Raw genomic sequence first — 17478 nt, 5'->3', positions numbered from 1 at the left:
TCTGGTTTCCATTGTCCATCCCTTTTTATTCAACTCCCCCCCCCCATTTGCTTTATCCGTTATTAACTTTTCCAGTATATTTTGTCTTTTAGAAGTATTACTCTAATGCTGCCAAAGTTTTTAACTGTTTGCAATGTTCTCTTAAATAGACTATATCCCCCCCCCCCATTTTTTCCTAAACTTATTCTCATCCTGGTCTTTGATTCTCCCGGTCAATTTTGCCATTTTGGCACAGTCTATCATCTTCAGCAGCCATTTTTCTCTGGTTGGAACTTTGTCTTCTTTCCATCTCTTGGCCAGTAGTATTCTTGCTCCTGTAGTTACATACATAAATAGTATTTGCTGCTCTTTCGGAATCTCTGTACCTAAAATGCCTAACAAAAAAACAACAACTCTGGTATTCCCCACAAATGTTATTTTAAACATTCTTTCCAATCTATTATATATCATTTCCCAGAATGCTTTGAGGCCTGCGGGTATAGGGGCAGTATACAAATGTAATAAATAAAAAATAAAATAAGTAAAGGCGCCATACAGTGCCTGATTTTTAAAAACCCTATATACAATTGTGAAATAATACACAACAATGAACAATGCAGTTCATGTCAATTTAACTTCATTCCATTCCAGCCAGCCGTTCCAGCACAATGACTAAAAACAGGGGTCAACCTAAGAAAAGCAGGATTAGGCCTATGTGTTCTCACAGTGGCCAACCAGAAGCCCACAGACCCTCCTGCAGTTTCCAGCACCTTGTATTCAGACCTTGGGGGCAGAGCATACCGGTAGCTAGTAGCCATTGATAGCCTTGACTTCTTCATCATCATCATTACTTATCTGGGATAATATTATTCAACCCATTAATTATTATTATTATTACCATTTTAATTGGTATTTAAACAAATGCAAAACCAAGAACTATTAAACACCAATCCAGCATGGTACCCCTAATTGTGTTTATTCTACCCACTGACTTTACACACTGAGAAGACTGAGTGGCTGGTATAAAAAAGGTCTTGATAGGAGTCCTTAACAGAGTTGAAGGAGGGAGTCCACGTTCCTTGGAACACTCATTTAAAAAGCAGTCGGGAAAGGAACAAACAAACAGGTAGGGCATCGCAAGATGACGAAGCCTCCTTTTCCCCAGGGAAAGCACGGCAGCTGCCTAAAAGAGGGTCTTTGGAGGATAGCAGAGCTGCGGAGCCCTAGAGATCCACGGCCAGAGAGTCACAGCTGGGCTGACCGGGAGCGGACTCGGAGCGAGGCAGGTTCAGGAGTTCAGGCGAAGGAGGGCAGAATTCAAGCCACCCGGCGCTGCCGTCGGTGGTCTAGGGTTCCTGCCAATGAGAACGTGTCGGCGGCCACTTTCCCCCGAGGTCAGAGGCTTGAAGCCTAAATTCCTCCGAAACGAACCAGAACCCCCTCGTAAAACAGGAATGGGAGGCGAAAATGGGTAAGTTGGAGCGGGATGCGGGAAGGCGACTCCCGCGTTGCTGCCGAGACCAATAGCGAAGCCTCACTTCGGCGGGACAGAGGGCGTCAACTCGCAGCCGAGCGCATTCCCACGACCAGCACCCTTGTTTATGAGCGTTAGCGAAATCCTCATCCTCATCACCGGCGCTGTTACTATTAGTATCAGGACACGGATCTGCTGGGGCGAAAGACGGAATGGGAAGAATTATGGGTTTCATTTGCCAAGCATATATTCCTTGTTTCGGCCCTAGGGAACTCGGCAGCGGCAAGAAAGATTAATTTGGATTATTTCCCAGCTGCCCTGGAAAAAGCCCACCTGCAGCGCCAACTCAATTAATAAATTCTGCGCATGCGCCACGCCGCTGCTCTGCCTAGATTTCAAACCGCCAGGCTTCCTCTGCGCGCATGAGTATTCCTGTACAGCTTTTTTTGTCAGCGAAACCGGCGGGGGGCGGGATCGCCATTTCCTTGCGCACGCACCACCAGCCCTTTGCGTCATTGCCCTCGCCCACCAGCGGCCTTTTCCGCCCTACTTCCGAAACTGCGCAGGCTCGCAAGGACTGTCTCCCCCCCCCCCAGGCGTGTTTGCGGCGGGTTAACCAACGAGCGGCGCGCGGCCTCAAGGAGGCAGCTGGTCCTCCAGTATCCCGGAGTGCAACGCGGCGTCAGTGGCGTCGTTCGCTCCCCCCGCCACAACCCGCTCCCGTCGTCTTTCCCTCAGCCGCCGGCCGCCATGTTGTGCTAGCTTGCTTCGAGCTCCTCGGCGGCGGGCGCTCACCCACCCACCCTCCTTCCCTCACAGGGCCGTGAGAAGCAGGAGGGGCGCGGGGGTCCTCGCACCGTGTCCTCGCAGGGGCCCGACGCCATGGCAGCTGCCTTGGGAGGAGGAGGGGACGGAGGAGCAGGTACGGGGAGGGGGATTCTCCGCCCGCTAAGGCCGAGGGGGCGCGGCTGGCTCGGGATCCAAACGGCGGGGCCCAGTTGCGGGGCGGGGAGAGCGTGCGAGTGGGGAGGGGGGCTTCTGATCTCGAAGGGCGGGTGGAGCAGGTGCCCCTGTCATCCCCGTCGTTTGCTCGGAAAGGAAGTCCTACTGTTTTCCATAGGGTTTAACCCCGCCCCCCCTCAATGTTTTGCGCGCGGGGTGTGTGTGTGTGTTATTTAGTAAGGCCTGTAGGAAGCAAAAGCCGATCGTGGGTTCTAAAGTGGCGGTCGTGGGATGATCCTCTGTTGATAAATTGACAGGAAACAGCTAGAGGGCCCCGCGAGTTTCGCCTGTGCTGGTGGGGTTGCTTAATCTACAGATTACGTCGAGAGGGGGAGAGAGATCGGTCAGAGCGCGCAGGGTTTGTTCTGTGGTATCTGGGAACTGGCAGACGGGGGGAGTAGTTATTTGGGGTGGGGAGTGACAAAGTACGATGCTCTTATGAAAAGGACGCTTGATGCTGGAGCTGCCCGGGGAGTTGACAACTGGGCCATTCCATTGTCACGGGTGGGACACTTTGACCATGTTTTTTGGTATTCACACATGTGTAACAATGTAAATATACATAAAAATTAACAACCAAAATTTAAACTATGTTCTTAATAAGATGCTGAACATTTTACTAATTTTTAATTATTTTTATGGATATTTTTGACAATTTTATTAAATGTTAAAAGTGTTGTCACGGGTGGGACAAAAAAAGGACATGGAGCTTGAGATAAGTTTGATTTATGGAAAAACTCTGAGTTGGGAGGTGAATCAATGATAAACTCAGCATATCTATTTAAATCAATGTTTATTGGTTACAACTATGCAATCAGGAATTAAGTTTAAGAAATTTAACAATACAAAATTAAGGAAAAAATGCTGTCACGGGTGGGACAATTATCAGAAAACTTTTAACTTGAACACTTCTGTGAAGACTATGTGGGTGGACTTTTGAAAAGAAGGTCCATAAAATAAACTTCTTTTGTCTTTAGCTTTTTTAAAAAAATGGTTAGACTGCACGTTTGGAATCTTCCTCACCAAAGTCCAGCGCTCATCTAGCATTCTTATCAGGCTCATTTTTCATGGAATGACCCAACTGCCTTAATCAGGGAGGTGAGCCTTCAGATGTTCGTTGGACTCCCAGCTCCCATCAGTTCCAGGCAGCGTGGCCAGCAGCCAGCTGTGATTGATGGAAGTTGTAGTCCAGTAACCACAGGCTGCTCACTTCTGATGGAGCGTGGGCCACCAGAAGTCAATGCTGAAAGACACATATGCAGGTTTGAGGATGAATTATGGGTGTGTTTCTATAGCTAGGAAATTAGGAGAGACTAATCTGATTTGTAAGACTGTTCCTTGAAATAGGGGAGAATCTCAGGTCACAATTGTGGACTGCACTGATTTAATACCATGTCTGGAAACAGAGTATTTGAACAAGTTGGGAGTAAGGACTAAATGATCTGATATTATTCTGATTGGGTTGCTTCTCTCTTTACATATTGTTGCACTCCACCCCAGTCTGTGTGAGGCAAGATTCGAGAGGTTCCAGACACTTATCCAGGGCTTGTTTTCCTCTGAATGAGGAACAGCAGAGACTGTGATGTCTTTAGGATATATGGTTTATTTACACATATATACAACCTGAGTCACCAATGGACAGCCTTGTTTCTCCCATAGCCACAATTTTGGATTAATAGAGAAATCAAACATCTCTCTGAGTCTTTCTCCAGCTTGCTGCATTGCTTCTAACTCACATCACTCAACTCTCCGCTCTGGCCTTTTTTCTTTCTAACTAACACTCCATTGTATAAATGTTCCCTTAGCTGGCCTGGCTATTCCAGCAATTGAATTTGTGCTGGATCCAGGAATTAGAAGGAAGGCTCAGTCATGTGTAGCCCACCCCCACAACTCATAACAATATTAAAATGTTAGTGCTATCAGAAACTTTATTTGAACATTTTAATCGGTTTGGTTTTGGTTCCCATCATAAGAATGTATAGTTACTTTATCTGAAACCATCCTAGAGTCCCTCAGAGTTTTTTCAACTTGCATGAGAGCAACTGAAGCAATGACAGTTAAAGGGTCTTGAAGTAGTATCAGAGAAGAGATAGTGGCAAACTGACCTGAGGAAATACTGAATTCCAATTGAGTGTCTTGGTATTACACTATTAGATTTTATTTGGAAGGCCAAATCTTATTTTTGCAAAATTTAGTTTGGATTTAAATTATGAATTGTGATTGCAGTTTAATATCATTACTTGTCTGGAAACTTAAGATTTGTCAGAGTACTCCCTGAATGCTGCTGTCAGATATATCATGTACATTACTCATTTCCACAAAACTATGCTGCAATTCTAATTGATGGTTCTGAATGCCGCCTTAACACTTACTAAGCTTTAGCAAGTAAACACACAACTGAAACATTTACTGCGAAACTTCTAACATTCTTGCGTTACATAATCTTCCTTGGATTGGAAAATTGTTTTATACACCAACCCCCACTATTCATTGTTAGCATGCCTAGAGACTTTTCTCTCTCTAAACCAGTGTTTCTTAACCTTTTTTTCTCTGGGCCACACTTTCTGAATAAAAATTTGCTTGCACTGCACCATTTTTAAAATAGATAACAAAAAGAAGCAACTCCTAGCAGTGCTTGATTTATAAAATAGAACACAACTACTATATAATATGAATATGGGACACTCAGAAAGTATGAAACAATGCAGCTACCGTATTTTTCGCTCCATAGGACGCTCCGGACCATAGGGCGCACCTCATTTTTAGAGGAGGAAACAAGAAAAAAAAATATTTTTCTGGTTTTCCTCCTCTAAAAGCCCTGTTTTGTTTTGTTTTTTGTTTTGTTTTTGCAGCTTTTTTTGCAAAGGGAAAAGCCCTGGGGTTTTGGGGGTTTTTTTTGGGAGGATCAGCTAAAGGTTTTGCTGCTGTTTTTGCAAAGGCAAAAGGCCTTTTTTGAGAATCAGCTAAAAGTTTTGCAGCTTTTTTTGCAAAGGGAAAAGCCCTAGGGGTTTGTTTTTGTTTTTGTTTTTGTTTTGAGGATCAGCTAAAGGTTTTGCAGCTTTTTTTGCAAAGGGGGAAAAGCAAAGCTCCTTTTGCAAAGGGGGAAAAGCAAAGAGGAAAAGCCCCATTTTTATGGGGTTTAACTCACATTTCTGAAAAATCTTAAGGAAAGGGAGCCATTTCTACTGTTTTCAGACAGATAATCTAATCAGCCAGTCACATGTCCTGGGGAAACAAACAACCTCCCTCTGCAGCACATTCAACAAAGGAGGGCGGGGCTGAAAGGGAGCCGGGGACTCTTATCTCTCTCCCGATCTCCTGCTGATCAGCTGCTGAGCGGGTCCTTTCAACACTCCCTTTTCTCTTTGTAAAATAAAAAGCACAATCTGCTTTTGGCCCCTGGGCAATTCAGCTCCAGGGACCACCATTCGCTCCATAAGACGCACAGGTATTTCCCCTTACTTTTTAGGAGGAAAAAAGTGCGTCTTATGGAGCAAAAAATACGGTACTTAAGAAAATGAAACATTCCCAAAATAAAATTATAAACCAGGTAATCTTATTTAAGTTAGGTTTAATTTGAGACATATTCTAATCTCCTCATCAACACAAATAAACCTTTCTCTTTTCTGATCTTTCACATTTATGAGAGCTGAAAATCTGTGTTCATAACAATATGTTGTGGAGAACTGTAGAATAGCCAATACTATTCCCAGAACTCCCAGAACTCTGTTCAATTGGCGATTTTGGATCACAACTAGGATTGTCCTCAGTATCACTTGATGCTTTTGCTCTCATTTTGAAAAGATGCCCATGCTCTGCAAATAAAAAAATATACTTTGATACTATATACTACACTGAAATATTTAATGTTTTTTAAAAAATTCCTTGAATCTTCCCATCACACTTGCTATCCTCTCCTGTCACACCAGTGTGACACACCACACCCTTTGAGAACCACTGCTCTTAACAGAACTAATTGCTTGGCAGACACTGATTACCTAAACCACCTTTTGCACAATGGGGCCTAGATTCATTTTTGGATGAAGGTATTACTTTGACTGCTTTCTTCACTTTTATATGAACAATTGTCGGGTAGCCTTTCTTTTTCTTTTCTTTTTTTAATCTTGAAATTAATGAGATCTTCAGCTGATATAAGAGAGTCTGAATGTCAACTTGCAGGGTGGCCTATCGCTTGTCTTTTCAACTCTTGCCTCAGTGGCTTATTAAACCTGGCTGCGTCCAAGGGAGGGGGGTGAATTGGAGGGTGCAGTGTGTGGCAAATACAGTGGTACCTCTGGTTAAGAACTTAATTCGTTCCGGAGGTCTGTTCTTAACCTGAAACTGTTCTTAACCTGAGGTACCACTTTAGCTAATGGGGCCTCCCGCTGCCGCCACGCCACCGGAGCACAATTTCTGTTCTCATCCTGAAGCAAAGTTCTTAACCTGAGGTACTACCTCGGATTAAGAACTTTGCTTCAGGATGAGAACAGAAATCGTGCGGTGTCGGCGGCAGTGGGAGGCCCCATTAGCTAAAGTGGTACCTCAGGTTAAGAACAGTTTCAGGTTAAGAACGAATTAAGTTCTTAACCTCAGGTACCACTGTAGTAATAATGGCTTTTGCATATTGAAGAGGTTGTCACATGACTTTTTGTACAGAGGTAACATTTCAGGGCAGGAAAGCCTTCTGAAATCCATATTCTTGCTTGCAGAAAAAAGAATAGGCTTTCTGTCAGTTTCCTGCACATGCATGGAATGTCTTTCACAGCAGGAAGGAGTTACTGAAAACTAGGAATTGGAAGAGTTTTAATGTTAAACCTATATTTTAAAAATATCAGGTTTTTCTGTTAACTTAATGTCCATGGCAGCTTAATAGAAATCTTAAATGCAAAAATCAGCTGAGACATGTACCACTTCACAGAAGCATAGAAAATAGTCATTCTGATCCCTATCTTTACAATATGCCCTGTAGTCTTGTTATTAATAAATGGTGCTGTGGTTTTTACCATTGTAACGTAAAAGAGCTTAACATTTATTTAAGATGATTTGCAGTGGAGTACCCAAGTCCCAATTGATAAAAGCAACATAATAACAAGCAATCAGAAGACCAAAGAAAGCAAAAAGCAGTGGCAGTGAACAACATCAATAACTTAGTGGAATTGAGAAGATTAATGGTACTTAGGCCTACTAGCAAACTGGTAGGATCCCTTTCAGTTTAATAAATCTAGTATATTTTTCAGTTCTTCTCAAAGAAGAACAATTGTAAGAGCAATTGGCAAGTTCTAAGGAGAAAAAATGTCAGCACTGCTGTTTTATGATCTGTGATTTTCTTTCTGTATTCTTGTGCAAATCTCTAAATGTCTTCTGCTTACAGATGATGACTTTGATCAATTCGATAAGCCTGGTGCAGAAAGATCTTGGAGGAGGAGAACTGGAGATGAAGACTGGGACAGGTAAGCCCTTTTAAAAATGTTGTTCATTATATGGAATTCCATTTTGTTTTGAGTTTGTATTTTGTATCCTGCTTTTTTAAAGTGCAAATTCATACACTAATGAAGTTATCCGCCTGCTGTGTTCATGTCATATGCATAGTTGTGGATAAATGTACACCTGTCGTGAAGAGCTTAGTCTGGAGACATGAACAAGACTAGTATAATGAAGAACGTTGCATAAAACATTGGCAGGGTAAGACTTGCTCTTGCAGTTTGCTTCATAACTAAATGTAGTTTAGTTAAGAAGAGAGAATTCAACGGGGAAAAATATTTTTTCTTTAAAGCATAACATGTTTTATCTTGGATACAAACAGGCTCCTAAAAATCTTCTTAAACATTTTTTAATATCTAAATTGACTTTTGCTATTTTTCCTATTAATGCTAGTGGCAAATATTAGAGACCTCAAACCCAGGACTACCTTCTGTTGTGGCTGTTGTGATGCAAGCAAAGGGTTGTGCTGCATTGGCTTACAGCAGCATCTTATACAAGGCAAGTTGTACAGAACTGCATTGTTGGTGCCCCTAGATCTTAAGGCAAACTGAACGCAACAGCTCCTAGCAATATCAAGTGGCTAACACATTATCATTCCTGTAGACCATGGGTAGGAAACTAAGGCCCGGGGGCTGTATCCGGCCCAGTCACCTTCTAAATCCGGCCCGCGGATGGTCCGGGAATCACCGTGTTATTACATGAGTAGAATGTGCCCTTTTATTTAAAATGAATTTCTGGGTTATTTGTGGGGCATATGAATTGGTTCATCCCCCCCCCATATAGTCCGGCCCCCCACAAGGTCTGAGGGACAGTGGACCGGTCCCCTGCTGAAAAAGTATGCTGACCCCTGCTGTAGATCACACAACAGGTTACATATTTATTTTTTGTTAATGTTTTTGTGATGCCCTTAAATATAAACATTTACAAACTTATCAAAGTACAATTAAAATAAATAACAGAACAGTAAAACACAGTACTAAAAAAGCAGGTAACAGCATTAAACAACAGCAGTAAAACAAGCAGTAAGAGTTAAATAAAACTTGTGGGTTGGGGGGAAGTCTTTGCTGACGCTGAAAAGACATCAGGATCGGTACCAAGCAAATCTGCCAGGGAAGAATGTTCCACAAGCAGAGTACCGTCACAGTGAGAGCCCTGTCCCCAGTATTCAGCTAAGAAGCAAGACCCTGTTCACCAAAGCAGCAACTGCAACTAGTGCTGCCACTCTGGTACTATTTCAGATCTATATAGTGTAGGAAGGAGGAGTAAGGCTGCAGATGGTGGCTGTAGCTAGGGAAGAGTCTCTGGAAATGTTATCATTGTGTACAGGTAGGTTCAAGTGGCCTGTAATAGTTGTGCCCCACCCTCTTCTGGTACTCTGTAGGGGTTTTGAGATAGAGTGCTGGCAATGGTGACTCCTGCTGCTTTAGTCAGCAGCCAAGACATGAGTGCAGCAGCACATTATTTCTTTGCAGCACAGCATATGATCAGGCACCCATTTGAACATGGTTCTTTTTTCTTTCAAATGTTTTGCACTGTGAAAACCATTAGAATGGGAGTTTGCTTTTATATCTTGTTACTACTGCTTCATAGCTGAATTCTTTCTTGCCACTTGGAAAGGATATTGGTGTCCTCTTCCCAGTTAGCACCTGCACAGAGCAAATGCTTCCACTGCTTTTGTGGGGTGGGAACAGAGGAGATGTGGAGAAAGGAAGTTGCTGATAATCTTTGATAAGAAGGAATAGGAATTGTAGGTTACTCAAACTGTTGCTTTTTCAGCTCAAATAGATGATTTCACTTAGATATAAGTGTTCTCTTCGGAAATTGTATAGGTGAACTTTCACTTTTTTCTAATGCAGTATCTTTAGGGTGGTTTTGATGAATGGCCTCCTGACCTGTTGTCCTGAACAGCAATGAGCATTTCTTCCCATGCATGTTTAATTTCAGGAGAAAACATTAGGAGACTGGTGTTCTGTCAGTGGTAAGGGTTCTAGCCTGAGTGGATGTGTGTGCTAGTAGTCCAGGGATACAAGGTCATGCACTGCTAGTGCCAGTTCAGGATCCAGTCAACAAAGCCAGGTCAAGGAGAGACTGGATTCCAGTTGGGCAAGGTTTAGTAATCTTGAGGTCAGAGGCCAGTGAGCATGACCAAGTAAGATCAGGCAAAGAAAGCAGAGGTTGTAGTCCTAAAACAGCAGTCACGGCAAGTAGCACCCTGGAGAGCTCCAAACAGAGTCTAGATAACTAAGACAAGACAGGCTTGAATGTTGCTCCAACATATGGCAAAACTAGACTGAGCTATCGGGGAGAAGGTGTGATAATATCTTGGTGACCACAAACTTGAGCCAAAAGAACCCCTAGCAATGTTGATAATGTGGAAAATGTGTTCGAATTACATTATATGAAGATTGGCAGTCTTCCTTTGTGACACTCCTTATGCTCCGTAAGTTCCCTGACTCTTGCCATGAGTGGTTTATGTTGTGGTAAGTAGCTTTTCTCGAAAGGAGTTAAATAAAGCACTAACTATGGTTTTGAGACTGCTAATCTTTCTTTAAAATTAGATGAACATCAAAATGTGTTTTGCATTTTTTTCTATTTACCGGTAATTTGCTGTTCTTCAGTTCTGTTAAGAGTCAGTGGGCAAAAATGATTTGGAGGATTCAATATGTAATAACTTGTGGTAAAGTAAAAACCATAAGTTCTTTTAGAATCATCATGAAGCACTATGTAACTATTTGTCTCTAGCCTTTAAGTCACCTAAAAGTAAATTTAATTGTTTGTTTATTTATTTAAAGTATTTTTACCTCACTATTCAGATGAAAGGCTCCCATAACAGCAGAGTTTTGATTTTGGTGGTTTCCTAAAAAAAAAGCTTTTTTTAAAATACGGCAACCCTGAAATTTCTTCCTCATTTCTATAACTTTGACTACTTTATGAATTACTACCACAGCTTTTAGAATCCTTGCTTCAGAAAGCTCATTGTAAGTTTGTGAATGATCTTTTCTTCCAGTGAATTAGACGATGACTTGCTAGGAGAAGATTTGCTGGCTGGCAAAAAGGTAAATAAGTAAGCTGTATGCATAAATATATAAAAAAATACATTAACTCATTTAGTTCTGCTGGTTTTCTGTTTTTGCAGAGTGTATTGGAGCACCTCTGACAGTAACCTGATTGTGTTTTTCTTCAAGCATGTTCTTGTATATGGCAGCCTGAAAAGAGTTCAACAAAGCCAGGTTTCCCAGCCAATGCTATTTCTTTCATGTATGGAATGATTGGCAGTTTCTCCTGCTTCACAAAGTGGTGTGAGGGCAGTTATGAACATAAATGTATACAGAAGCTACTGCTAGAAGGACCTGTTAATAAGGCCAAAGGTTGGTTATATAGAGCAGTTGCATTGAGGGGAAACTTGAAGTATGCAATATTCTTGTTTAATAATGACAAATAGCTCTTTTTAAACTCTCACCTGAATATTTAGCAGGAATTTGTATACCAAGTATCAATGATCTTGCCAGGCAAGTGCAAAAAAAAAAAATAGATATTTGAATACAGGATTGAAAACCATCAGATTTGCAGCATTCGGCTTTTCTGGCCCTTATAGCAGTGACTGGAAACAGACAATCAGTTCATGTATCAACAGAAGTGACCAGAGGAGAAATGACCGCTGGGAGGAGCACAGAGAGAATAAACTCTATGGTGCACCCGTAGCAGCAAAACTGGACACCTTCATCTGCCCCACTTGGAATAAAGCGTGTCTCTCTCAAGGGTTTTACTTTACCCCTGAAGGCACACTCTTCCATTGTCTCCTGGTGCTTTGTGAAATTATGGAAATCAGAGGAGGGCTGAGAAAATTTTCCAGAGGTTTGGAGGTGGAAAGCTTGTTAGGCTCCTTTTAATAGCTGTTTTTCCATTTCTGTGGGCTGGCAAAATTAAAATGAGCATATTGTTATTTTATGCAGAGTCATGAATTGAGCAATTTGTGTTTTCTTTGCACTGAAAAATACCAGTGTTCTCCAAAGTATGCATTGCTATACTTGATGTAGGTATTAGTCATGGATGCTTTTCTTTGAGACAAGGTCTGTATATGTAGTAAATCAAATGAGGAGGGGAATATCCATTATAAACAAGGTTCTGTGGTTGCTGTGGCAAGTGGACCCTAGCCTGTAATGCATTATAGCCACCTTCCCAGCTTTGGAGTTGTCTAGGCACACAAACTAGCAAGTTATCCCTTTCTAGCTCCAAACCTAAGGCTTAGAGTAGAGTAGGGGATTGTGTTTGATCTCATGCAGTGCAAGGTCAACAAAGGAAGGGTTATTGTAGTTTGGCTACTAGGATAGCAAAAATTGTGGGCCACAAAGTATAAACACTTGTGGCAAGTACCCACTCTCTTACTGACTTTAATATCATTGACTTCAGTGGGTTCAGCTAACTTGGGTTTGGTCTTCTAACCCATTGTTTAGTACTGTCTAGCCCAGGCATAGACAAACTCGGCCCTCCAGATGTTTTGAGACTACAATTCCCATCACCCCTGACCACTGGTCCGATTAGCTAGGGATGATGGGAGATGTCCCAAAACATCTGGAGGGCCGAGTTTGCCCATGCCTGATCTAGCCTTGCTTGTGATGCGGTTTGTTCATACTGCTTCTTAAACCTATCATGTGGTAGATTCCCTATCATTTTCCTTGCAGCATTATTAAACAAAGCAAACAGTAGTAGATCTGTTGCCTCACTTTCTTCATCCCTGTTGCATTTTTGTTAATTTTCTACTTAATGATCAAACGATTTCTTTTTTCAAAGATTTTTTTTAGCCTGCTTTTAAAATTGTCTTTTTTGGTTTAATATAAAATTGTATATGTTGTCCTTTAAAACAAGTTGTACTGATATGCCTCTTTTTTGGTTACTTGACCTGCTTTCTGTTAGATGGAAACAAATGTTGACAACACAATTAACAAATTGGAAGGTGTTCAGAGCAGCATAACAGCATATCCAACCTTTAGCAATTTTGCTGCTGTTCTCTGAACTCCTTCCAATTTCCACACACTTTCTGTCTCGAGATCTTTCCCAGTTAGCCTTTCAACCAGGCCTTTGGCTGATTTATATCCTAGATCCTTTTAAATGTGTTGCAGGTGTGTTTTCTTGTTTTTCTTGTTTTTCTTTTATGGTTTTATTTTGTATTTATACGCTGTGAACTGCCCTGAGATCTTTGAATTAAGGGCAGTATACAAATTTTATAAATAAGCACATAAAATAACAAAATAACCTTTAGAATAGCAGCCTTTAGATGTTGAGTAAGAGAGAGCTGAACATACATACATTTGTTAAATCCTAAGTGCTTCACCACCACTCCTGCCCAATAAAACCCACTTTATTGTCCCAAGGTCACATTTTTTAAATATTCTGCTGTGAGAGGAGTTTTTCCTTTAAGTTCAGCAGTAATAGTTGGCTTTTTTCAGTTTTGTTTGGTGTTTAGTTTTCATGGCACAGTTTCTGGCCTGTTGTCTTGCCAACTGAACATTCCAGCCAGCAGTGTTGCCTCAAACTTTGGTACTACAAACCCCTATTGGTCAAGAGATCAAGTTAGAAACCCTGATATACGATTGTGCAAAAACCAGATTCTTTTTATCTTCCCTTTGTGTGGCCTCTTGTTCATTTCCATTCCACTATTCTATAAATATTTATACTCAGAGTGGCATATAACAGAGACACTGGCATGTTTTTCATAGGCAGTAGGCATTCTTCAAATGAAAGCTCTGATTCCGAGGAGTCTTGTAAGATCTCATGGCTATCACTTTCAAACCACTTTATTATTTATACCAGCCTTCCTCCAAGGAGTTTAGGGTGGCGTGCACAAGTCTCTCCCTTCTGCCTTAACCTTCCTTAACAAATTGTTGTAAAGCTTAGAGATAGTGATTGGCCCAAAGATGCCTTTTGAGTTCAGTAGGCCTACAACTTATGCACATCTACCTTGTGCGGATCTACCTTAGGTGCTTGGTAAAAATAATAATAATGGAAAAGGGGGGTGGAAACGGGGTGGACGTGGAGGAAAAACTGTTCTGACAATCCCACCCACCATCGCACCTGATGTGATTGGATTATACACAATTTTGGCTTTAGGCGCGATACCTGGAATGTAACCCCACGTAAGTTGTCAGCTTACTGTATTGTGACTGAGCTGAGATTTAAATTTTGGATTCCCTGGTTTAAATCAAACACTCTTGCCACTGCACCACACTGATTTTTTATTACTTTGTCTAGCCCTAGTATTGGAAAATGTGCTTTCCTTCTTCAAAGTCAGGCTGTTGCTGTGAGTTTTGAAATTGCTTGTGTATGTTGATTTTTTTAAATACGAATTTTCATCAGTTTTTCATGTAGCCCAAGTTTAAATACAATTTTTACTACTATTTTCTTCTAATCCAATGGTCTTCAACTGGTGGGTTGGGATCCACTTGTGGGTAGCAGCCTGGGTCGGTACCACCATGCATATGTTTGGGTTAAAAGTGGGCCCTGAGTCTGAAAATATTGAAGATATCTACCGGTAATCAATTGGTTCATGGGCTGTTCAGAGTAAAGCCGTAGAACAGTGTTAATCATGAAAGAATGCTGCTTACTGATAATTCTTTGTAAAAGGTTCATTGCTAAGAGAGCAGCTTTCTTTTCTGTGTTCTTAAATGTTGCATATTGGGTTATCTCAAGGGCAATTTTTTAAATTTAAAATTTAGACGCAGTCAGATATGTCAGATGAAGAATTGAATGATGATCTTCTACAGAGTGACAACGAAGAGGACCAACATTTCAGGTTTGTCTCTTACTGCTTCAGCCCAGTAATGTAATTGTGTTTCTAGATCCCTTGAATGAGTCTTACCAGAATAGGGATGTGCACGTGTTTCACACTGGGAAGAGAAAATAAGTTACTTTTTACATTGGAAGAGTATGACTAGAAATTCACATTTGAGACTGAGTTTTAAAAGTTGAAGAAAATACAGCTGCTATATAGAGTCTGTTTTCTCAGATGCATTCAGCAGTGCTATTATGCTGATTAAAAAAGTTGGTTTCCATCTTGAAAGCCAACAAGAGTTTAATTTTAACGAGACATTCCAATTGAATAATTGGTTAAATTTTAGGCCTGCAATATATAACTGTCTAAAATATTTAAAGATAAAAATATTTTATCAGCTAAAAAGCAGTTGTGTGGATTTGTCTGAAAGTTTTGTATATAATAACAGGGTAATTTGCATTTGAAATGTTTCAGTCCGCATTGACAGTTTTTCTAAATTCCCAGAGAGTGATCAGTTAGCATGTTTATTTTACTTGTGTTTAGTGAACAAAGCTGAAAATGTTGAAATTGCCAAGCTTATCTAATATGACATATGCAGTTGTCATCCATTCATTGTTACTAATGAATGTATGAACCTTTTTTCTGTAAAAACAATAAAGCACTGGAAAAAATTCCATCCCACATCACTGCAATGTTCTGTAGCAGCGAATTCTTCTGAAAACCTCAGATGGCAAGCCCCATATTTCCTTGTGTAGGTAACAAGGCCTGTCCTTAGGTGATACCTGTGGTAACGTGCATAATTTTAAACACCTAGAGAGATATCCAGTGAAGTGTGAATAATCAGAATAGACCCATTGAAAATAATGAACTTAAGTCCATTGATTTCATTGGGTCTATTCTGAGTGGCTAACATTGGATATTACATATTATATGATTGTTGCCTAAGAAAGGTTGTTTTTATTCATACACAAACCTAACAATTTGACTGGATTACAGTTAATCTGTAGAGTTAACTGGTCAACTAGGTTTTCTTTTAATTGGATGGAAATCCTAATAATTTGCATTGGTGCACAACTTCAGCATTCAGTCCCATACAATCTTCTGCATTAATTTGTTCATCTCTATGTCTTTAACGTGTCATAGTTTTTTGAAAGATAGGCAAGAAAACTAGAGGATTGTTACTTCTGGACAGTTAAGGGCATTTTAAGGTGGGGGGAGATCCTATAGTTGGCTAAATTAAGTCATTGGCTTTTACTGCAGAATTTGTTGGTTAACTTCTTCTGAATCCTCAAATTCTAGATAAGACACTTTGGGGACACATTTAAAATAGAACTTTTGCAGACAATGCAAATTACAGTTCAAAGTCTATTCAAACAGCCCTACCCCTTTAAAAGCATTGTTTCATTGTAAGAAATAAAAGTGAATGAAAGTCCAAATTGATGTCTGGCAGCATTAATGTAGCTCAGGCTGATGAATAGCGAGTGTTGTGATAGTGTGCGGTAGTCTGGGAATTAACATGAACTGCAGCTTGCTTGGCTACCTTGTACTTCTTGTCAGCCTAACCTGTTAGACCATCTGGTTGGTTTGATCCCTCTGGTCAAATAGCCTGCAGCTGATGATAAGCTGTGGTATAAGTATGCATATTATGAGTTTGTGGCATAGAGTCAAGTCGATGTGTGAGCTATGCACTTTGCTATTGAATGCAGACACTGTATGATCTATGTGCATCTTGTATAGAATGTACATGCACACATCCTGCTGTCATACTGTGGTTAATAAATTGATTTTTCATCTTTCCTTTTTTTTTACTCTTACCATAGCACTCAAGGTGTCACAGTTAGTCTTAATGCTACATCTGAAGTAGGTACATCCTTTGAACTCGCGGAGCATGCTAATGATCAGTCGGTTGAGCAAGATTCAGAGTATGAACAAGGGGAGGATGAACTGGGCTATGGCAAATCAGAAGTGCCTGAAGAGTATTCTGGGGAATACACAGAAGAAGGGCAGTATGAAGGCCAAGAGGCTGAGCTGACAGAAGACCAAATAGAATATGGGGAAGATCAGGGAGAAGAAGAGATTTATAATGATGGAGTGCTAGATCTCGAAATCAATGAACCTCTAGATGATTTTACAGTGAGTTTCTTTCTATTGTATTATCTGAGATAACATTGCTCCACATGCCTAGGTTTTTAGACTGATTTGAAATCTGTTTACCTCCCTAGGGATGTGGGGAAAATTAGACCTATTATCACTGTCTGCCAGTTTCTTTATCTAGGCTGTGACAAAGTTTGTGTTGACAGCTTGTTTGGCTGTAGGTAATGCTCCTTTGTCATTCTGGAAGGCAGTTGAGAATCATGACCTTGAGGATTGTATCCTTAAGGAAAAAAACAGCTTTGTGTGGTGGGGAGACAGTGCCAATTGTTAGAAGTACTTAATGCAAAAGCTTTTATCCAGGCTTTAGACACGATCTGATAAAGTCCTTCGAAGGTGAAAAGATTATTGACCTGCTAAAGACATCTTTAAGGTGCTAATATTCCAAAGTGATTGATGTCCTGCTTGCTCCTTTCCACCCCTCCTCTTTTTTTTGTAACTGAGAACTGTCTAAAGCTGAATAAAGAGGTTGGAGGTTACTTCACCAAATGTCATATGCATAATTGTTTCAGTTTAAGTTGCTGAAGCGGTTTCCCAACTTGAGTTGAAAATAATATAACTATCTGTTTGTCCAAAATATTGTGTACAAAAAAATTATAAAGAAGCAACGGATTCATTGATA

At 40.8% G+C, this 17478-nt stretch overlaps 1 protein-coding gene across 2 annotated transcripts in view; it reads left to right on the top strand.

Annotated features, from left to right (window-relative positions):
- Nucleotides 1-2275: 2275 nt before the first annotated feature.
- The window catches only part of RBM33 (RNA binding motif protein 33), an 83816-nt gene continuing 68613 nt past the window's right edge, over nucleotides 2276-17478 (top strand). For both annotated transcript variants that reach the window (XM_033165349.1, XM_033165351.1), the window contains exons 1-5: nucleotides 2276-2375; nucleotides 7827-7905; nucleotides 10944-10992; nucleotides 14650-14726; nucleotides 16526-16838. In XM_033165349.1, coding sequence (XP_033021240.1) covers nucleotides 2336-2375; nucleotides 7827-7905; nucleotides 10944-10992; nucleotides 14650-14726; nucleotides 16526-16838 — 558 coding nt within the window. In that variant the 5' untranslated portion in view covers nucleotides 2276-2335. The remainder of the gene's footprint in view (nucleotides 2376-7826; nucleotides 7906-10943; nucleotides 10993-14649; nucleotides 14727-16525; nucleotides 16839-17478) is intronic.

Source organism: Lacerta agilis, chromosome 12 (genome assembly GCF_009819535.1).
Source record: "Lacerta agilis isolate rLacAgi1 chromosome 12, rLacAgi1.pri, whole genome shotgun sequence".
Taxonomy (NCBI): domain Eukaryota; kingdom Metazoa; phylum Chordata; class Lepidosauria; order Squamata; family Lacertidae; genus Lacerta; species Lacerta agilis.
This window is presented reverse-complemented; position numbering and strand designations above follow the sequence as displayed.